This window comes from Alnus glutinosa, chromosome 11, assembly GCF_958979055.1.
Source record: "Alnus glutinosa chromosome 11, dhAlnGlut1.1, whole genome shotgun sequence".
NCBI classification, from domain to species: Eukaryota; Viridiplantae; Streptophyta; class Magnoliopsida; order Fagales; family Betulaceae; genus Alnus; species Alnus glutinosa.
In genome coordinates, this window is record NC_084896.1 from 9,220,867 (window position 1) to 9,244,234 (window position 23,368).

Here is a 23,368-nt window from a genome sequence, read left to right on the forward strand (position 1 = left end):
CTAAAAATCGGCCTAAATTATTTTTAAAATAGTTTAAAATAGTCCTTAATAGAGGCCCAAAGAAGGCTCACAAAACTAAAATAGTCTTAAAAGACCTATTAGCTAATATGCAAATAGCGAATAATAACCACAATACCCGAGCATATGTAGTTAGTAAAAACATGATAATGCGAGTATCTAAAAGTGATATCGGCATTTTGCAGATGCGGTTGCGGAGTTTTACAAAATAACCGCATCCGCATCTCCATGTGCACCTCTATACTGCATTGTTCTGATCTAAATCTCAAGGGAGAAGTTATTTTTTATTTTTATCTTTTTAATAGAAAACTTCACTTACCACTTATGATATTTCATCACTTTTGTAATCATACTCTTAAACTTTAAAAAATATCAATTTAGTGTAACAATCTTTCAATTTTTTTTTTCAATTTTACAAATCCGTTAGGATTTTCTGTTAAATTCTATCAAAATTATCAAAATACATCTATTAAAAAAAAGTATAAATTTTTTCAAAGATTAATCCTTACAATTTTTTTTATTGTTTCACTAAAAAAATGAGTGTTTTAAGAATTTTGACACTCATAAGTTAGGATTTAACGAAAAATTCTAATGAAGCGGATGAAATTGAAAAATATTGAAAGATGGATATACTAAATTGACATTTTTTAAAGTTTATGAATATGATTCAAAAAATGATGAAAGAACAGTGATGGTAAGATGAAGTGTTTTTTTACTTTTAATTTTTAATTTTTTTAATTTTGAAAATCTGTATTGCTCTGATCCGGCCCATCTGAGGCCCAGACCGATTTCCGAATCCATGAGTGTGTGTGAGAGAGACTTTTCATTCGTTTCGAGCAAAAAGCCTCGCCACTTCCTCTTCACACTTGATGGCCAACGCTCACACCCTCCCCACTTCCTGCCTCTTCAACAAGGTACGTAACATAATTCCGGTGCAAAAGCATTTGAAAAAAAACTCAAATATATTTTTTTTATTTTCTTTCATTTTATTGGCAGCCAAACACAAGATAATCTATCAAGGTTTTGATTCTTTCGGTGACCTTCAGTTACTGTTTTCTTGGTTTGGACTGAAACTTTTCTTAGAGTTCGTCTGGCCAAAAGTGCGATTTTTTTTTTTTACATTTTTAAAAACGTATGATTTTAAAGGTTAAATTGTGATTTTTTCAAATGCTTAACTAATTTTTTAAAAATCGCAACTGCATTTTGAACTCTTTATTTTTCAAATCGCACGTTCTGAGATCGCTAAACCAAATGGGGCCTTAGAATTGTTTGGAATTAAACCTATGCCAAGGTGTTTAACAGGGGTTTCAACAATCTTGGGGTTTGAGCTTACCGTTTACGTATTCAAGAATCAACCAAAGCTTCCAAACACGAATTTTTGTGGAGATGCAGGAAGATAGAGCTCCAATGATAAGCAATCACTCTAAGATGAAAATTCCACATGTGTTAACTGTTGCTGGCTCTGATTCGGGAGCTGGAGCTGGAATCCAGGCTGATATTAAGGCCTGCGCGGCACGTGGAGTCTACTGTTCCACTGTGATAACGGCTATCACTGCACAGAACACTGTTGGGGTTCAGGTTGCTTTTTGTTTTTGATTTTCATTAGCTATTCTCATTTTGTTTACGAGAGAGGAATTATATTTTGGTTCATTATATAGGTCCCTTGAAAACAGATATTCAATTCAACTTAGCCTCATAGGAAAACTCTCTGGAGTAATTGTTTATATATCATAACAACAGTAAAAACTAAAGATTTGCATTTTGTTTCTTGTATCTTTGTCATATATCTCAGTGGCTGAAACGTAGGGTTTATGATGTTATGATTTTACATCTGTTTTTGATATTCTTAGTTATAAATTTTGTTGCATTTGTCAGGGTGTAAATGTTGTGCCTGAGGATTTTGTGGGAGAGCAGTTGAAGTCTGTGTTATCTGATATGCAAGTCGATGTGGTAAGTTAGAATAAATGATTAGCATAAATGCTACTTTCTACTAGATCTATCAGTTGTGTGTCATGCCAATCTCATGGGAATTACTCAGCCAAGAAAAATATTTATAAAAATTGGAGCACATATGTGTTGGTGTCTATCTGCATTTGTAAATGTGCATGCGCTGAAAAGTGAATTTTGAACACATCTTGAATCATTTGGAGAAAACTAAAGTTTAAATTAAGTGGGGACAAAGTTAATGCTGGATGGATACAAAGAAGCATATGTTGGTATTTTGGAATTATGATGAATGATTTGGAATTCTGCATAATAATTGGCAACATTAATGTTCAGAATGATTGAGTATGATTCATGTAGGATAAATGTGATTGCATATGGTTCTGCTTGCTGATTGAAAGGGGTATGCGATGAACATCTTCAAAATTTAGCACCAAGGATGATGAGAGATGCTTTATGGATGATATTGCTTCATTTGCTTTTATTCAGTTTACTTCATTGTGGATTGTTGTCAATTAATTGATCTTTTGATTGTGAGGTTGATTGGTGGGCCTCAATTTTTATTTTTATTTTTGATTTTATAAGTAATTCAATCTCATTAGAAAAGTGCAAAGGGGTGCAATCTTTGTACATAGGAAGTATACAAGAGATTAAATTACTTATAAAAAAAAAATGGAAATAGAAGAATACAAGAGAAACTCTAGTACACAGGAAGTATACAAGAGACACTCTTTGTTCGGGAGAAAAAGAAGAATATAAGTCCAAAAAATCATAAAAACTAGAAAAAGGCAAACTATTATGTGCTGTTATCCATTTGTCAATGGATTTGAACATAAATTTTTTTTAGCTCTACCACTAAAGTCTCTTGATCTTCAAAGTTCCTTGCCTTCCACTCTCTCCAAATACACCACATTAAACACAAAGGAGCCAACCTCCAAATATCCGAAATGTTACAATGTCCCACGTGACCTCTCCAACTCACCAACAACTCTCTTACTCTTTTAGGCATAACCCAAACTACACCAAACAAATTGAAAAGCGAACTCCATAATTCTCTTACTACTTCACAATAAAAAAGAAGGTGATTAATGGATTCCCCACTCTTCTTGCACTTACAACACTAATCCATTACTATAACGTTCCTTTTCCTCATATTATCCAATGTCACCCAAAAATCCACTTTTCTCCTTGCTTTTTTCCTTCCTCCACACCCTACTGCACATTATCAGCCAAAACTCAACCTCAAACAACCTTCAAAGTACTAAACCACCTTTTCATCAAAACCCTAATTTTCATTTGCTCATTTTTATCCAATCAACAACACACCAACAACTACAACAATACCACTACTTAATCAACATAATCACAACATCAACCGACAACAATCAACTTAACAATCAAAAACTTCTACATAACACAAAGCCTAAACTTCAAACACCACAATACTCAAATCATTACTTCAATCTTCACACTAAAACAATTACATATAGCTAAACAAAACATCAAAACCACCATCTAACACAAATCACAACAATAATAACTCATAAACTCAAAAATCAAATGGAGAAAATCAGGTAGAAATTTACCTTGTTAAGGCTTTACTCCCCAAGCTTCCTTAAGACCTCCTCCTTTGTCCCTCTAAGTTCCTCTCTCTTTCTCTCTTTCTCTAACTCTCTCTCTCGACTTCTCTCTCTCTTTGTCTGGATGAAGGTAAACAAAGGAAATGACGTTCCTTCGTTTTTTCGTGTTTTAAACCCTATATTTTACACTTGAAAAGTTGATCTCATTCGAATGAACATGTGGCACCCACATTAAATTAAGCGTTAAATCTCACCTACCTACATGTGTGGTTAAAAATTTGAGCTGTTGATTTCACCTACCACTCATGCGGGCGAAGACATGTGAAGATGTAATTCTTGTTCGAATGAGATTCCTCAACTTTTCATCTCAATCATCCGTTTTCTCCCGCCCACGCTCAACACTGACACATGAAAATTTCGTTCTCGCTTAAACAAATTCCCATCTCATTTGAACGAGATGCCACATACCCGAAAATTAAAGTCTTAAACCCTAAAAGCCTAACATTTTTTAATCAAAGCGTACGAGCCTCATCGTGCTCCATTTATTTTCACCATAACATATCTTTATTATTATTATTATTTTATTTGTTTCATTTTTTTTTTCATTAGTATTTTCCTACGCCGGGTGCTACAATAACATTTCTCTTCCTCAAGTTATTCAAAATTAAGATCTTCCCTTGCGTTACCGTCCATTGTAGTAGGTTTCTTTGGCTTATTCAAACCTAGTAATTTAAAGGTTAGAGGTTATCTCAAATGTAAGTTTTGGTTTTCATGAAAAGTAAACGTATAAGATGTCTTTCAAATGCAACTATCTATTCTGTTAGGTTTCAAATAATTATTATTGGTGTCTTTTCTTGTCAAGAAAGAATACTATGGAAGCTTTTGTATTATGTTAGGTTTTGACATGATGTTTGGTGTAAGGATCAACCACTGAAGGAAGCTTTCCTAGAGTTGTTTAGTATTGCTCGATGTTAGGAGGTGTGGGTTATGGACAATATGCAATTTTCCAATGGTGTTATTCAGTAGATTTTATTTTTATTTTTTTTTTGTAGAAGATTGGGAGGTAGATTTAGTGCTTGCATTTTTTGGGGTGTTGTATTCTCTTAGATGGAGACAAGGTGGTGAGGATTGAATTTGGTGGATTCCTTCAAAGAGGAAGAAGTTTGAGGTGTGATTGTTTTTTCACGAGTTATCTACTTTGGGGGTTCTTATTTTCCTTGGAGGAGTATTTGGAAAGTTAAAGTTCATTTGAGTGTGGGTTTTTTTTGTGTGGACGGCGACTCTTGGTAAGATTCTGACTTTAGATAATCTGAGAAAGAGTAGAGTGATAGTGGTGAAATGGTGTTGCATGAGTAAGTGGAGCGGAGAATCTTTAGATCATCTTCTCCTCCATTGTGAAGTGTCAAAAGACTTATGGAGTGCAATTTTTACCCTCTTTGGAGTCCAATGGGTTAAGCCTGAAAGGGTGATAGAGCTGCTAGACTATTGGCGAGGTCAGGTGGGGAGTCGTTCAGTTCTAGCTGTTTGGAGGATAGCCTCATTGTGCTTAATGTGGATCATATGGAGAGAGTGGAATGCAAGATGTTTTGAAGATCGTGAGAAGTCAAAAGAAGAGTTCAAGAACATTTTGGTCAAATCAGTCTTTATTTAGACGGGCGTATAATTTTTCTAATTTTTTTTTGAATTTGTGGATTTTTGTTTTTCTTTTAGCCTTTAATGGGGACTATCTTTGTATACATTCTATGTACTAGGATTGCGCCCTTCTGCGCTTTTTCAGTGAAATGAATTACTTTAAAAAAAAGTTTTGGATAGTTTGATGTAGGTCATCTGGTAAGCATTGTTATAAATTACAAATGTTGGTCACTTTGATGGTGCGTTTGGGTATCGAATATTTCGAATATGAATAATATTCAGAATCTGATCACGGATTTCAAAGCAATGAAAATGTGTTTGGATGTTGAATATAATTTAGATTCTTTTGAATATGTGTTTGGGTGTTGAATTTGGAAGATTGGAAAAAAGTGTTTTATAATAGTATAAAGTGATTGGAAATGATTGGATTGTATGAAAAGTTGTGTATAATGATTGGTATGATAAAAAATAATAATAAAAAATATATGATGGGTTTTAAAAAAGTGTTTTATAATAGTATAAAATGATTGGAAATGATTGGATTGTATGAAAAGTTGTGTATAATGATTGGTATGATAAAAAATAATTAAAAAATATATATAATGGGTTTATTCAAACTATTCAAGTGACCCATGGGTTTTATTCAACTTGGATCCGGGTATGGGTTTTTGAATAAAAACCCGGTTCGAATATTGAATATCACTACGAACCAAACGCACCATGAGTTTCTGCTTAACAAGCCCAAATTTTGGCTCCATGTTTAATTTGAATCATTTCAAATCTGATTTTGTACTTTACCAGATTGATTCTAACCTAATCATGAAATGTACTTAGGTGAAAACAGGCATGCTACCATCTATTGGCATTGTCAATGTCCTTAATCAAAGTCTAAGGGAGTTCCCAGTACAAGGTATGGTAGTTTCGGTAATTAATTGTGTATTTAAGATAAACATTATTATAGCAGAATTTTAATTTACTTAGTGATATTATTGAAGGCAGCTTTAGTGGTTGATCCTGTCATGGTATCTACAAGTGGAGATGCACTGGCTGGTCCTTCCATTCTTGCTGGGTTTCGGTATGCTAAACTGTCTTTGTTACATTAAGTGAAATTGATAGTCCTGCCAAAGATTCTCACAGCTTTACCACTTCTCTAGTTCTTTGCCTATTTGCAGCAGAAATCATTGCATTATCTATTTTGATTATTTTTAAAAATTAGTACAGTAACTGTTCAAGGAAGAAAGAAGACCCATTTGCATTTTCTTTCCATATAATTTCCATCTAAAATCATTTCTTTTGGTAATGGTACTTTTCTGGTTCCTATATGCAGAGAGGAGCTTTTTCCTATGGCTGATATAATCACACCAAATTTAAAAGAGGCATCTGCTTTACTTGGTGGTCAGCAACTGGAAACAGTTTCTGACATGCGTTCTGCTGCAAAACTGTTACATGACATGGGCCCACGGTTAGTCATTAGAAAAATATTTAACTATTTAGTTCTCTCCTGATTAGCTGATGTTGTGAAACATTTTTATTTTGTATTTCTTGCCTGATTGGACTGTCAATGGGCACCTTAGGAGCTACAGGTAACCCTTCAAACCATTTTAGAAAACACCACTTTGATCCACTCTAACCTGCTGGTCCAACTTTCAGATTTGCAACCTATTAATGGGTTGCTTGACCCTGCCGGGGTTTTCAGCCTCTGCTATATATTTTTCATTTGTAATTTAATTTAAACATTTTATGACATCTTATTGATGTCACGAGGCAACTTGCAATCAAACCATTGATCCGGAACCAGACACTTTCCTAGATCATTGAATGGTCTAAGTTTTAAAAATTGGTATTTATTTCTCAAAGATATGAAGCAACTTTAACATTGAACTTGTATTATTTTTGCGAACCAGAATTCTATTGCATAAGTAGTAGATCTTTAGCTCATTGACTTACAGCCATTTTTGATGTTGTAATTGTAAGGAATGACATTTTACTCCCTGTGAGGTGAGGCATGAGGCTTTTGATATTCTCATTTTCATTTTTTAAAAAGTATGTAAAATATTTAGAATAATAAAGCTTTATTCTTCTTTTCCGTCAGATTAGGGGTTTTCTTTGTATACTCTCTATGTAGTAGGGCTGCGTCACTTTACGCTTAATTAATGATAATGAAATTACTTATATAAAAAAAATAAAATTAGAATAATAAAGCATGAGATTAGGGCCTGTTTGGCAAAATTTTATAAAACTCTTTCCAAAAAATAGTTAACCAAACGAATTTTCAGATGTAGCCTGTACTACTAATACACTTTTCAAAACAACCTACAAAACTCTTTTCAAAACCCAAAATACTTCTCAAAAAATAAAACACAACAATTTTTTAAAAAATGTTAAAACCAAAAAAAGGGGTGGTGTTGCCACTGCCATCACCGTGTGGCGGCTCCCCTGTGGCCGCTAGATCACCAATACCACGGTGCCGCCACCATGGTGGAACACTTTTTATTTGTATTTTTATTTTTTAAAAAATGTTTCTTAATTTTTACAAAACACTCTTCAAAACTTTACCAACCCAATTTTTAACTTTTCTCAGATGTGGCCCCCACCAATCCAATTTTCAACTTTTACCTTTTTCAAATCTCAAAACTTTACCAAACGGGCCTAAAATTGTGAGTGTGACTATTATGTTGCTTATTATGCTATATATAGGAGCTAGATTGGGATACTTTTTTTTTTTTTTTTTGTAAGTCAGATTGGGATACTTAAATAGGAAGAACATGGTTAAGTCAAAAGATACAATAAACTATAACAAAAAAAGGTTACAACCAAATACAACGTTGTGCATGGATACATTACGGTTTTCTTATGTTTCTTATGCTAAGATTATGACCTAAATTATTCACTAAACAATTCATCAAAAAAAAAGAAGAAAGAATATTCACTAAATGTAACAAAATGTTATTACTTATAGTTTATATTTTTATATTTTATAAATTTAAAATTATTCTTAATATCTTTAATAAAAGTATAATATATATATATATATATTAGTAAAGAAAGTTATTTTATTATTGGTAAAAATGTTACTTGTGAACAAGCCGTGTACTGAAGAGTTCTCTTTTTTAATAAAATTCTTATTACTTATGAAAAAAAAATGTAAAAAGAATAAATTGAATGAAAAATTAAATTAGAAGAATTCAATATGTATGTATGTAAAGTCAATTATACTTTCTCCTGTGAGGCGTGAGCCTATCAGAGTACTAGGCCCAAAGGCTGTATAAGTAACAGAGACTTGAGATGTAACAGCGAAGTCATGCCTTCTGGCAAAGCTGAAAAGGATTTTTAAAGCCTCTAAGAAGTTGGAATTTATTACATAAATACTTCTGAAAATGTCCAAATGTCTTTCATGATATGCATTGCTGGTTACCACACATCTAACATTGCAAAAGTAGTTGGGAAACCCATATTTTTTTTTTCCTGATATGTATGACTTAAAGTATATATATTCGTATAAAATAATATGTATTATTGGTAAAAAGTTTAATCTCTAGGAGAACTTTTGTGAACAATTAGTGTACCAAAGAATTCTCCTTTTTTTTTTAATAAAAATCTTTTTACTTACGAAAAAAATGTAAAAATGTAACAAAATGAATGTAAAACTAAATTAGAAGAATTCAATATGTATGTATGTATGCATGTAAAGTCTACTATACTTTCACCAGTGAGGCATGAGCCTATCGGACTACTACGCCCAAAGATTGCATAAGTAATAGAGACTTGAGAGATTTTTTTTTGATAAGTAATAGCAATTTATTGAAAAGCGCTAAGGGGCGCAACCCTTATACATGGGAAGTTGGAATTTATTACCTAAATACTTCAGAAAATGTTCAAATGTTTACTTATCAAAAAAGAAAATGTTCAAATGTCTTTCACAATATGAATTGCTTGTCACCACACATCTAACACCACAAAAGTAGCTGGGAAACCTTTTTTGATTTGTATGACTATAGTTTTTATTTTTTATTTTATATCTATAATAATTAATATCATTCTCAATATTTTTTAATTTATATATATACACATAACATTATGTATTACTGGTAAAAATGTCATCTCTCTGGGAGAACTTTTGTGAGCAATCAGTATACCAAATAGTTCTCTTTTTAAATAAAATTCTTATTACTTATGGAAAAAATGTAAAAAATAATAAAATGAATATAAAACTAAATTAGAAGAATTCAATTTATACTTTCACCAGTGAGCCATGAGCCTATCAGACTACTAGGCCCAAAGACTTGAGATGTAACAGCAAAGTCTACCTTTTCTTGCCAAAAGATTTTTAAAACCTCTTAAGAAGTTGGAATTTACTACATAAATACTTTAGAAAACTTCAAATGTGTTTCATGATAGGCATTGCTGGTTATCACACATCTAATGTTGCAAAAGTAGTTGGGAAGCCTAATATTTTTTTTGATATGTATGACTTATAGTTTTTTTTTTTTTAAAAAAAAAAAAAAAATTAATTAATTAATTAATTTTTTTTTTATAATTTAATATTTTTGATAAAAGTATAATAAACATATATAGATATTAGTATAAAATATTGGTAAAAATGTAACCTCTAGGAGAGCTTTTGTGAACAATCAGTGTACCAAAGAGTTCTCTTTTTTAATAAAATTCTTGTTACTTATGTAAAAATAATAAAATGAATATAATAGTAAATTAAAATAATTCAATATGTAGTCAATTATACTTTCACCAGTGAGGCATGAGCCTATCAGACTACTAGGCCCGAAGACTGTGTGACAGAAATTTGGGTTTTAACAGCAAAGGCATGCCTTCTGGCAAGGCTGAAAAATATTTTTAAAAAGTCTTAAGAAGTTAGAAATTATTACATAAGTACTTTAAAAAATGTTCAAATGTCTTTCATGATATGCATTGTTGGTTACCACACATCTAACATTGCAAAAGTAGTTGGGAGTTGGTATGAATTTTGGTAATATTTGTAGTGTGGATGACATTGCTCGTACCTTCAGAAATCACATGACGTTTTTTTTTTTTTGATAAGTAAGAGTAATATCACATGATGTATACTCCCTGTGTACTTGATTGCACTTTGCGTTAGCACATTATGTTGAAGTTTGTGAAATATCTGAAACATATTAATATGAGTAGAAGGTTGGACATATACCATATTTACCAGAAAAGGATTATTTATCCCAAGAACTGCAATGCAAGTCATGCACTGCCGAACAGTCCTGATACTTGATTGTCCAAAACTAGTCCAAAGGAATGGTTGTCATATCTGGGCAATATTGCGAGGACGGATTCTTAAAACTTACTACCCTACCACTATCAACCAAACACATTTAGGTCGTGGTTTTATTACCTGATTTTGCATATGTCATGGGCTTCAGCTTCGCAAGGCATTTCTTTTTGACAAGATGGATACATCAACTTCTGCTAGGAAGGAATTATTAAAATTAGCATGCTCTAAGTTGAAAAATTAGTTTGTTTAAACTTACTGTTAATTTGCTATTCAGAAATGTGCTTGTCAAAGGTGGCGATCTTCCTGATTCATCGGATGCTGTTGATATTTTTTTCAATGGTAAGCTTCTACTCTTTAGAATCGTACAGCAATTATGATAATGTATGTGTGAACAGTTAAATTTAAGAACAAACTCAATTTTATAATTGATTTTTGCAGGTCAGGACTTCTATGAGCTGCGATCTTCCCGCATTAAAACTCGCAACACTCATGGTACTGGTTGCAGCCTGGCATCTTGTATAGCAGCTGAGCTGGCAAAAGGTTCACCAATGCTACAAGCTGTTAAGGTGACTGCTTATCTTTTATTTCTAATTCCAAGTTAAGTTATAATACCTATTTGATGCGGGGACATTTAGTGACAAAATATCTTTGTTTTTGGTTGGTGAGTGAATATTGACTGAGCACTACTTAGCAATGAATGTATTTTGAATTAGTGAAACATTGTTAGTTTGTAATTTTCCACTAAGGTGCGGACAGTGAGACAAGAGTTGCAATGTGGAATTAATGGTTGGCAACCAAGATATGAAATATTTGTCAGGTAGAACATCCTGTGATGAGGATATTAAGATGGATTTTTTAGGTTGGAAAATGTTTTATGCATTGATAAAAGATAATGTGTGCGATGGTTTTTTTTTAAAAAAATTTTATTTATTTATTTTTCATTTCCAAATAATAGGAAAGTGATATAATGGAGAATGGTTATAAGATTAGCATGCTAGTAAGGGTGAAGACAGGTTCCCTTTATAGGGAGGACTAGAATCCTGGCAGGAGAAGAGAGAGGAGGGGTTACAATGTCCACATGCTTTACCATCCCATTGGATATAATTTTGTGTAGAAAAGACATTGAGGAGGATAATGTCAAACTCCTTTGCTGGGAATTAACAGATAAAAATAAGGTTGTACGCATGGCTCTAAATAGTTTTTTTTTACTAGTGACCTCCTTTTTATGAGGCGTGGTCCTTGCATGGCTCTAAATAGTAAGGGGTTGGCTCAAGTGGTAACGGTCTTGGTCTTTGTGGTAGTCCTATGATGTCTAAGGTTCGAATTTTCTTAGGTGCAAACAATTTCTTGGAGCCAGCCCACTAACGAAGTTGTAGTATTACCCGATCCATGTGGAGGGGGTGTTTTATACGGGTTCGAGGTTCACCTGACAGGGTGGGTACACGAAGTGGCTTTGCTTTGGAGGGGTTTCTCGTCATTAAAAATAAAAAAATAAAAAATAAAAAATAAAAATAAAAATAAAAAATAAAAAATAAAAAATAAAAAATAAAAAATAAAAAATAAAAAATAAAAAATAAAAAATAAAAGAAGATAGAAATTTTTTATTTTCCCATTTTTGTGTTGGGTCCACTCTAATCACATTCAATTCACATGGCCAGAGTTCTTATTGGTCTTGTTTTGCTTATTTATTAGTGAGCTTTAAAATCTGAAATGTGTTTGACCTTTTGGATTCTGCTTGAACCTTGATGTTAGCCTAACTTTTATTCGTCTCCCATGTGTTATTCCTGATGCTCGTGTTTTAAAATAATAGGGGATCAGCATATCAGTTCTTATTTATCTGAGTTTTGGCAGGTTGCTAAACGCCATGTTGAGACTGCTTTGGATTACAGCAAAGACTTTGTCATTGGAAATGGGGCCCAAGGCCCCTTTGACCTCCTATTTAGGCTTAAGAGTTACGTTCAAAATTCTTGGAGGCAAGTGGGATTTAATCCAAGTGACTTGTTCTTGTATGCTGTTACAGACTCTAGGATGAATAAAAAGTGGGGACGTTCTATTGCAGATGCTGTTGGAGCTGCCATAGAAGGAGGTGCTACCATTGTTCAATTGAGGTTTGTTGCTCTTGATATACTTGCTCAATTATGCATATTATAGTTGTTATATAGTGTAGGCTTTATACGACACAGTTGGGAGCATGATAAGAGAGATTTATTTCGATTTTTCGTCAAAGCCTAAGTTTCTTAGAGGGAAACAAGGAAAAACCTCTTCTTGGGTGCTGAGATAAGCAAAACCCTAGAGTCCTCCAAGCAATTAAGAATAAGCGTCGTACAATGATTTCATTGATTTATTGATAGTAATAAGAATAGGCTCTTAAGATGATTTCATTATCTTCTATTTATAAGAAGACAATACCCTAAAAATCTTTTTTTTTTCCTTTTTGACAAAACCCTAAAACTCTAGAAAATTAATCATGAACTTTGAGAAGAATCCTTTCCACATATAATAAAATTTAACTAAAAAGACTCAAATACCCATAAATATCTTAATATAAACTAGACTACACACTATCATAAGCAGCACCACTGCAGTACCCATGTACATCGCAATTTTTCATCCTAGATTGTGTCCTGTGTCAGTTCTCTCTGGATTTTTAAGAGAACTCATCCTCGAGTCTGGCTTCTACCTTCTGAATCTGTTGGAATTTCAAGCAACACTTTCTATCCCTTCTTTCTACAATGTCTGACACGAATGAATAATTTACTCCTTCACCTTATTACACTTATAATAAGTCTTCTACATTATTGAAAAATCAACGTGTTGCTCTTTATTTGACTATGTGAACTGTCTTTTGTTGAAAGAAGAATCAATATAGCCATCATTCGACGTCATATGCTTTCTTCTAAAAGCTGTATCAGGCCCATCTTTTTTTTATTTTTTATTTTTATAAGTAATGTCAAATTTTATTAAAAAAGGCATGAGGCACTCCTAAGAATACAGGGAGTATACAAAAGGAACACCTAGAAAGAGGGAAACAAAGACCCACAAAAACCCGAAACAACACCCACAGCGAATTCTCTTGCTACAGTCTTTCAAGATCTGATCATGTATCATTTCTTTATTTTCAGAGAATTAAGATTCTTATGATGCAATATTATTCCAATGGAAGAATTATTAGAGGACACTTATTTCCAAGTGAAACTGTCACCTTTACTGGAACCGGTGTTGCAGGAGAAGGCCCAGGGAATAATTCTGGTTAGGGGGTACTTAGTGGTACTGTTCACACAGTAGGGTAACAGCCTAATTTATTTTAGGTTATTTTTTTTAAGTAATTTATTTTAGGTTATTTAGCAGTATTTGAGTCCTTTTGATTTATTTAATTATCCATGATTAGGATTAGTCTAAATCAAGGATTATGGGTAATTGCTTCTAGGTTTTACGGTATTTTCTTCCTTTATATATTAGAGTATGAAGTCCTTGTAGCAGCTTCACTCTTATTACCAACAGAAAATTAGCTCTTCGCTTAACAGTTTTCTTAAGATTTATAGGGTTTTGCTAGTTTCAGCACCCTAAAAAGGGTTTTCCTTCGTTTCTGTGCAAGAAATTAGGCCTTGATGGACAATCAAAATAAATCCTTGTCTCCTTCCCAACTACGTCAATTAGTTATTTGGAATTTCAATGAACAAATAGTGGGGTATTTAATCAACACATATACGCTGGTTTAATTGATTGAAATTATATTTATTAGATATTTTCCTCTCTTACCTTATTGTTGAAGGTTTTATCTTTTATCTTTTTATCAGTGTATATGCAATTACATTTTGTTTTGGAAAGAGACCTTCTGGGCATTTTCCCAACATCATACCTTAACCTCAGTTGGGACATATTGTGTACAAACTTGGCTCTTAATTTGCAATGCACCATCTTTTCTAGTTTCTCCACGAACTTTCACTCCATTAGAGAAATGTTAATTAAAATGCTTCTGCAGTTATATCTTTCTTTAAAAAAAATATTTCATCGACTTCATGGAAAGATTTGCCGGGCAAATTATTGATGATAGTTTAGGATTTTCTTCTTCACACTTCTCCCCCATCCAGGAAAAAGGAAAATAAGGGCGCTGCCTTTAATCTGAGTAGCAAGCTTCAAACCATCATATAGTTCACTTCCACACATTTCATGACCGTTGAATGCCATCTGAGTAGTTGATGGTGCACACATGTCTAAGAGAGTAGGGGGTACCTATAAATTAAAATGTTTTCTACTTTCTTAGCTTGATCTACACAGGTAAGGGGTTGCCTGTGCAAAACGTTTTGCATATTAACAGAATGTTTTTGTTACTTTCAATATTTTAATTTGGCAGGGAAAAGGATGCTGGAACGCAGGATTTTTTGGAAGCAGCGAAAGCATGTCTCAAAATTTGCCGTTCACATGGAATACCTCTACTGATAAATGACCGCATTGATGTTGCCATTGCTTGTGATGCTGATGGAGTGCATGTTGGTCAGTCAGACATGCCTGCTCGTGTAGCCCGCACTCTTCTTGGCCCTGAAAAGATCATTGGTGTATCGTGCAAGACGACAGAGCAAGCCCATCAAGCATGGATAGACGGGGCCGATTACATTGGTTGCGGTGGCGTATATCCAACTAATACGAAGGCAAACAATCTCACTGTTGGCCTGGATGGGTTGAAGGCTGTTTGTGTGGCTTCCAAGTTGCCTGTGGTTGCAATCGGTGGTATTGACGCTTCAAATGCATGTTCTGTGATGCAAATTGGTGTACCAAATCTGAAAGGAGTTGCCGTTGTGTCGGCTCTTTTCGATCGGGAATCCATTCTCGCGGAGACTAGGAAGTTGCATGTAGTGTTAAAGGAGGCAGCATCAATGTCAGTACAGATCGCATTGAAATGAGGCTTTTTCGATATCACAACTAGAAAGAATTTGTGGCTCAAGGCTGGTTTTTTCGGTTATATTAGAGGAGTTCATAGTCCAAAGAAAATACATTAGTTAGTTGTTTTAGCCGCAAATATTCATACTATCTAATAATGGGCATCAATGCCAGGCTTGCGTGGATGCCCAAGGGTTTCTGTTTAGGTCGATAAAAGGCAAGTTGCTGCCTTTGAGCCAACCAATCCAAATTTTTTACCATTCGGTCATTATGTTTATTTTGTAAAAGATGAATGAGTTCATGAGGAATTTTATGTGCGTTTTGCTTTGACAGATTTACTATTCTACTCACTCGGCTTTTATGTTTCTGTGAGCAGACACAGTTCCATTTTTTTTTTTCTTCGATGGGTAAAAAAAAAAAAACAGCACTATACGAAAATAAAAAATTACAGAATTCAAAATACGAAAGACCAAAAAAAAGAAAAAAAAATCTTGACATCAATCTAGTCAAAACTCGAGGGGATTCTCGAAGGCGGATAAGGCAATTGAGAAGCTGCCAGTGAAGCTAGTTGCATCGGCCCATGGTGAACAGTGTAAGTATTAACAAAAAAAATTCTTTTTAACTTAGTACCAGTCCAGCATATAAGGGAGTTGGCGAAACTAAGAGATAGATGTATAGTGGCATAGGAGATGCCATTTGGGGTGGTAAGGTAGAAAACTACATAGATCAGATTTTTTCGAGGTCCAAATTTGGATATGAAATTTCTAGTAGACCAAAAGGGTTCTACAAAGGAGAGCCGAAAGAGATTTGATGTACAAGACCAAAAGGAGTGGTGGCATGTGTACCCACGAGTGCCACAACAGCATGTGGGGTACACGCGCGAGGGCGGGGCATGGTGGATGGTTGAGGGTAGGCCAGCGATGAAGGAGGAGGCGTGCGTGGATTGGTGGAGGTTGTGGGTATGCGGTAGATCTAATCTCTAATAACCCAAACAAAAGGCTAGAAAAACTAAAGAGGAAGACAAAAGAAAAATGAAGTAATAAAGAGGAGATGGGGAAGAGCAAAAAGGGGTACATGGTGGAGAGATAGATCTACGCAAAGGGATTTGGGGGGGTGGGGGGGGTGTTGTTGGGTTTGTAAGGGGGTAGATACTAAAATGGAAAATACATAGCTATTCGAGAGACCCAATCTCTCCAAAGGTAAGCTACAATATCATTCAAGTTTGCCTTTTCCTTCATTCCTAATAGTTCTTATATAAACTACTCGGTTGGAATATTCCTAACCGTCTCGCAACCATTCTCTAGCAACTTAGCCGTAAAAGATACCCACTAGGGTAGAAAAGTAAAATAACCAAGGAAATAACAACTACAGGAATCCTTCTAGAATTCTCTAGCTAACTCAACCCAATCCATTCCACGTCACCCTTCTCCTACACTCTGGCTAAGGGTTGAGAATGATCCACGGTGGACCCGTGATAGGTTTCATCGATAAAGCGTTTGACAGATTTCCATCTTGACTCTTGATGAAGGCAACCTCTTTCGAAAAGCAAAACAATCATCAAGAGACACATTTCCATCTTAACTCTTGATGATTGTTTTGCTTTTCAATTGCTTAACTTCATAGGAAAGTGATGCAATCAAATAATATAATGAACAAAGGAAAAGGGATATGGGCTACTTCGAGAGAGCTGTGACCTCCGAGATACCAGCAAAGGTTTTTGGTTAGATTATAATTCAGCATGATATTTTATTTATTAGGGTTACACTTATATAGGAGATGGCTAGGTCATAAGACATAACCGTTAGGTTTAGCCGTCATTACATTATGCAGAAAAATTAACTAGGAAGGAAATAAACTAATGGAAATACATTCCTTATTAGCTAAAACATGTAGGAAAATAAAATATGGGTATTCTACTCCTTATTCACTGCTATCTTAGGGATTCGGTATTGCCATGTGTGCTGCTACGTAAGCCCAAAAATTCTGAACGTATCAAAAAGGTGCTGCCTTTTGGCATTTGAATACCAGAAAGAGCTACAAGGGAGGATCTTTCCCATCTTAATCCGAATGGAAGAGAGAATGTGGGATTCTATGTGAATGCTTCCAAAGACAAGTTGGAAAGTGGCTCATTTAGCTAAAGCATGTGCACGAAAAATTGGCACATCTAGAAACTTTCAAAGCAGACCAGCTTTGAAAAGAGGATAGCTAATGTCAGATACAATACTAGAAAAAGACCTTAAATGGATTATTAACAGCTAATAAAACCAGAAGCGCATCCCCCTCAAGGAAGAAGTTGCCACATCCACAAGATACAACCAACTGAGTGGCTAAAAGATCAGCAAAAGCCTCTCCTTGAAGAAAATCAATGGAGGGGAGCTTATGCATAGCCGCCAAGACAATATTACCCGAGGAATCACTAATAACAGCAACTGGCACAACAAAAGAGTTGCGAACCACCACATCAAAATTGCCTTTAACACTACCCATCAAAGGCGGAAACCAAAGGGAAGGCATGTTTGCAGCGTGCCAGGTCGATAGATGAAGCTCAAGGGACGTAGAAACTTGCTTGATAGCCTTGGTCGAAACGTGAACCAAATCTTCATGGATAAGTTTGCTATTAGAAAACCAAATATAATCCAAGATAATAGCAGCAAATAACTGAAATTTAGAAGCTTCTTTCCTAGGAATAGCAAGAATCCAATATGAAATTGGCATAGTAGAAAAACCAGAAGTTATAATCGACCAAGAACTCCAAAAAATACTAGCGAAATCACAGTCCAGGAAAATGTGACCCAAGGTCTCAAGAGTACCTTTACAGAGTGGGCAGAACCAAGTATCATCCTCGACAGAAGTAACAAAACGACCAATATTGGCTCGAGAAGGCAAAAGATCTCAAGCAATATTCCAAAGAAAATGTTTAAGCCAAGCTTGAAGTTTAAGACTCCATAGGGAATGCCAGGCTTCCGAGGAGAGAGGAGAGGCTCTGCCATACCAAGAAAAAGGCACCTCATGCACAGACTTCACCGAGAAAAGACCAGACGAAGCAAGACCCCAGCACCACTTATCCTAACTACTGATCTAAGAAAGATGAATACTAAGAATGCATTGGACCGTAGAAGGATAAAAAAGATCAAAAAGCAGCTATGAATTCCAAACTCTTTCACCTGGCAGAATAAGACCAGCAACAGAAAAATCAAGGAGATCAACCAAATTAGCATTCGGCCTAGGCTTGTAATTTAGCATCAAAGGAATCCATGGAGAATCCCAAACATCAACATTAGTACCACATGATGGAAATACTGGCCTCTTTTTCCATAAGCTTTCTATTCTTCAGCAATCCCTTCCAAAGCCAATAACACAAAGGATTAGGAGTAGCTTTCAAAAAAGAAACTCCATGCTTGAGATACTTACCTCGAAGGGCATCAACCCAAAGGAGGGGTTGGTTAGTAATCAACTTCCAATCAAGCCTAGCAACAAATAATTATTTAGAAAGTCCATAAACCCTTAAGAGCCTTAGGTTGACAAATGCTATTCCAAGAGAGAAAAGTAAGATTGTGCATCTTGTCTTGAGGAAAACCCAACCAGAATTTCCTTAAATCAGCATTGATCTCAGAACAAAAGGACTTAGGCAAGAGAAAAAGAGACATGATATAGGTTGGAATAGCATTAGCAACCGATTTCACAAGCGTGGTTCTAGCTGCTTGAGATAACGACCGAGCTTTCCAACCCGTAACCTTTGAAAATATCTAATCTTTGAGATCAATAAAGGTCGCCTTCTTCCTATGATGCATAAATAGCAGAATGCCAAGGTATTTAGCTCTAGCTATGATATGAATTAGATTGAGAAGGATTTGGCTTCTATGCCGTAGTGAAAATTACTGCATAGATGCTATAAAAATTTTGTGTGGCTTAGATTTAAGCAAGCATTTTTTTAAAAAAAACTTAAAACAATAAAAGGAAATAAAATGTGTTTTGAGAAAACAATAAGGTATGCAGTTTTCATTTCTAGTTGTAGCTAAATTTGTATCAAATGATTTAGTTGTTATATAACATAATGACTATGCAGTACATAAACTAGTTTTCAATCAGTGAGTTTGAGTCCTCATATTTTACCGACATTTGGGACAGAATGTTTTATTTGATAGGGTTTGAAGAACTCAACTCGTTCAAAAACAGAAAAAAAAAAAAAATTAAATTAAATCATATTCCTCGCTAGGGATGTAAACGAGCTGGCGGGGCTCGAGGTCTTGCTTAGTTAAGCTCGATCCGAACTCGAGCTCGGCACTGTACAAGCCATCAACTCATTACTGTAGAAACCCACTCGATTAGCAAGTGATACATACTCGACTCTCTTGACTAAGCTCGATAGGGGCTCATGAGCTCTACCCGTTTAATGCTCGACTTGACCGACTCGATTAGGGCTCGAATCGCATAAAGCTTAACCTAGCTCGATCGCCTGACTCGTTAGCTTGATCATATATATATATATATCATATGAAGTTGTATACATACTTGTGTGACATTATATAGTTAAAATATTATACTTATAACTTATGAATTAAAAAATAATATCATATGATATAAGATTATCTATAGTAAATAAAAAGTAATGAAATATGATAATATAGATATAAATATATACTTATATCTCTATATAACCTATTATATATATATATATATATATATATATATATATATATATATATATATATATATATATATATATATATATATATATATATATATATATATATATATATATATATATAGATAGTTAGTTAGTTAGTTAGTTAGTTCTTTGATGTATGTATGAATATATGCAAGGGCGGAGGGAGGGGGGATCGAGAGGGGTCAAATGCCCCCTCTCACCTCCTAAAAAATATCCTTACTCTTGGTATAATTTTTTTATTTTATTTTTATTTTCTTTTTAATGTCCCAGGTCCCCTGGAATGCCCCCCTCAGCATTTCATCAATGGGCAAACTTGCCCACCCCTGGCCGTGAGTTTTTTTTTTTTTTTTTTTTGTCATAATTTAACTCTGTATTTATAGAAATGGTGGAAGGGACAAAGGTTGAAGACAAGCTGAGCAACCTTTTTAATTTCTCTCCAAAATGCACCGTTTAGAAATTTGAAGTCTAAAAAAGTCAAGAGTCATTAATAAGCCTACAAGTCTACACACTTGAGGCTACACCTACAACTAACTTTTGGATCACATCAATTTCTTTTTTTTCTTTTTAATAATCAGATCAGATCTACTCATCTACAACTGTAAAACAATATAAGTAAAAAGTATACAACTTTACAAGTGATTGGCTACAGTTACAACTGACTTTTTGGATCACATCACATTTTTTTTTTAATTTTATTATTTTTTTTTATAATAATCAGATCAGATTCGTGTGGTTGTGTGAGTCGATGTGACTTGTGAGTCATGTGACCGTGTACGTGGCAGCATGTGGCTTTAGAACTTAGAAGAGGTCAAAATTTTTTGGACAGTTCAGATTTTTTATTTTTTTATTTTTTTAATGAGGAATCCAATCGCTTGGAACAAAAAAACCCTATTGTTATTTAGAGCTGCATACATCCGTGTGCCGTGTTATTTTCTGTGCCTTTAGATTAAACTTGAAGCAAGTGTTATTTTCTATTTTTCTATAGCTTTCTCGTTCAAAATTCAACCTTTCAAATTAATTTCTAAACAAAATCCAACCTTTCAGTTTCAAGTATATAATAAACTTTCATATTGATTAAGATTTAAGCTTTTATATTTGAATTGTTCTTTTCAATTTATTTTTTTTATATTTAGATTGCTTTTTTTAATAATTGTTTTTATATTTAATTGTTTACGAATACACATAGTTTTTGTTTCATATTTTAATTGTACAAAATATAGCATTGTAGTTGCCTAAGATTATGGAGAATAATGATTCAATTGAGGTACAATCAAATTCTGAACGAGCTCGTATTGAGGTAGATTTAGCAGATCTACCAAATGATCCTTGCTTTAGGAAAAAAAAAATTTCTGATTACCATCCTAGTGATAGAAACAACATTCGAAGAGCATATCTACAAAAAAAAAAAAAAAAAAAAAAAAAAAAAAAAAAAAAAAAAAAAAAACCTTGTCAACCATTTAAACATAATTTTCCACAAACACAATTTGGGAAAACATGGTGTCGTTTTAATCCAGCATTGTTCAAAGAATATTCTGACTAGTTGGAATACAACATTTTAAAATATGCTGTGTATTGCTTGTTTTGTTATCTCTACATACTAGACATTGGAAATCAAGCAGGAGGAGACTCGTTTGTTACTGAAGAGTTTAAAAATTAGAAAAAGAAAGATAAGTTACAGAATCATGTAGGGGCTCACAATAGTGCACATAATCAAGCTCGATGAAGATGTGAAGCTTTGTTAAATTAGAAACAAAGCATAATAACATTTTTTGACAAGCAATCAGATCAACAAAAAATGAAATATAGAACTCGTTTGAATGCATCAGTTGATTGTATTCGCATTTTACATCAACAAGGATTAGTATTTCGTGGCTATGATGAATCTAAAAACTCAAGTAATCAAGGAAATTTTTGTGAATTGTTGAAGTTTCTTGCGAAACATAGCAAAGAAATTGACAAGGTAGTGTTAGAAAATGCTCATGCAAATCATCAAATGACTGCAACAGACATTCAAAAAGAAATAGCAAATGCTGCAGCAAGTGAAACTCTAGATGCTATTCTTAAAGATCTTGGAGACTCGTCATTTGCTATCCTAGTTGATGAATCTCGTGATATATCTGTTAAAGAACAATTGACAATTGTTTTGCTTATGTGGATAAGCGGGGCCATGTGATTGAACATTTTTTAGGCATTACACATGTTAGCAATACCACAAATGCAGTTTTAAAGAAGACAATTGAGTCAGTACTTAACAAGCATCATTTAAGTATTAGCAGATTGCGAGGACAAAGATACGATGAAGCTAGCAATATGCAAGGTGAGTTGAATGGACTTAAAACACTTATTTTAAATGAAAACTCATCTGCCTATTATGTTCATTGCTTTGCACACTAGTTTCAACTGACTTTAGTTGTTGCTGCCAAAAATCACATCCAAATTGCAACTTGTTTTTAGCTTGCTTAATAGTGTTTTTAATGTTGTTGGAGCATCATGCAAATGTCGTGACATACTTCGTGAAAAACGGACTGTTGAATTTGTGAAAGCACCACAAAATAATGAAATTTCTACTGGTCGTAGCTTGAATCAAGAAATGAATCTAAAGAGACTTGGAAATACGCGTTGGAGTTCTCATTATAGTGCAATTATTAGTTTTATTCTAATGTTTTCTTCTATTATCAATGCAGTTGAAGATATTGTAGAAGATGATTTATATTCTGAATAGAGAGCGTAAGCAAATATACTAATTCAGTCGCTACAGACTTTTGAATTTGCTTTCAATTTACAGTTTTGGGAATTACAAATGAGTTATTTCAAGCATTACAACGAAAAGATCAAGATATTTTGAATGCAACGAAGTTGGTTAAAGTTTCAAAGCAATGTTTACAGGCTATAAGAGAAGAATGGCGGAACTCTTTGTTTGAAGAGGTTTCTATGTTTTGTGCCAAAAACAATATTGTTGTCCCCAATATGGATTATATGTACCAACCTCGATCACGGTAAAAAGCTCAAAGGATGAAAAATTCGCAGCATTACTGTGTGGAGATTTATTATACTGTTATAGACATGCAACTCCAAGGCCTTAACAGTCGCTTTAATGAAGCGAATTCTGAATTATTACTTTGTGTTGCGTGCTTAAGTCATGATGACTTGTTTGCTGCTTTTAATAAAAATAATATACTTCCTCTTACTCAGTTTTATCAGAATGATTTTTCAGCTGTTCAACTTATCACTTTGGACAACAAACTTCAAACATATATCAATGACATGCGTTATAGTGAAGAATTCACAACACTTAAAGGGATTGGACAACTTGTTGAGAAGATGGTAGATGTGAAAAAAGATATCGTGTATCCATTGGTTTATTCATTGGTGATGTTATCATTGATTCTG

At 34.0% G+C, this 23,368-nt stretch overlaps 1 protein-coding gene across 2 annotated transcripts; it reads left to right on the top strand.

Annotated features, from left to right (window-relative positions):
- Positions 1-783: 783 nt before the first annotated feature.
- On the top strand, positions 784-15,641 carry LOC133882568 (thiamine biosynthetic bifunctional enzyme TH1, chloroplastic). 2 transcript variants are annotated; one of them, XM_062321770.1, is made up of 10 exons: positions 784-932; positions 1,321-1,596; positions 1,894-1,968; positions 6,009-6,084; positions 6,174-6,249; positions 6,502-6,636; positions 10,706-10,770; positions 10,870-10,997; positions 12,283-12,539; positions 14,786-15,641. In XM_062321770.1, the coding sequence occupies exons 1-10, from the start codon at positions 888-890 to the stop codon at positions 15,330-15,332; spliced, it is 1,680 nt and encodes a 559-aa protein (XP_062177754.1). In that variant the 5' UTR covers positions 784-887; the 3' UTR covers positions 15,333-15,641. The 2 variants fall into 2 exon arrangements, with proteins under 2 accessions (XP_062177754.1, XP_062177755.1); XM_062321771.1 differs by having other exon boundaries at positions 1,411-1,596.
- The last annotated feature ends 7,727 nt before the right edge of the window (positions 15,642-23,368 follow it).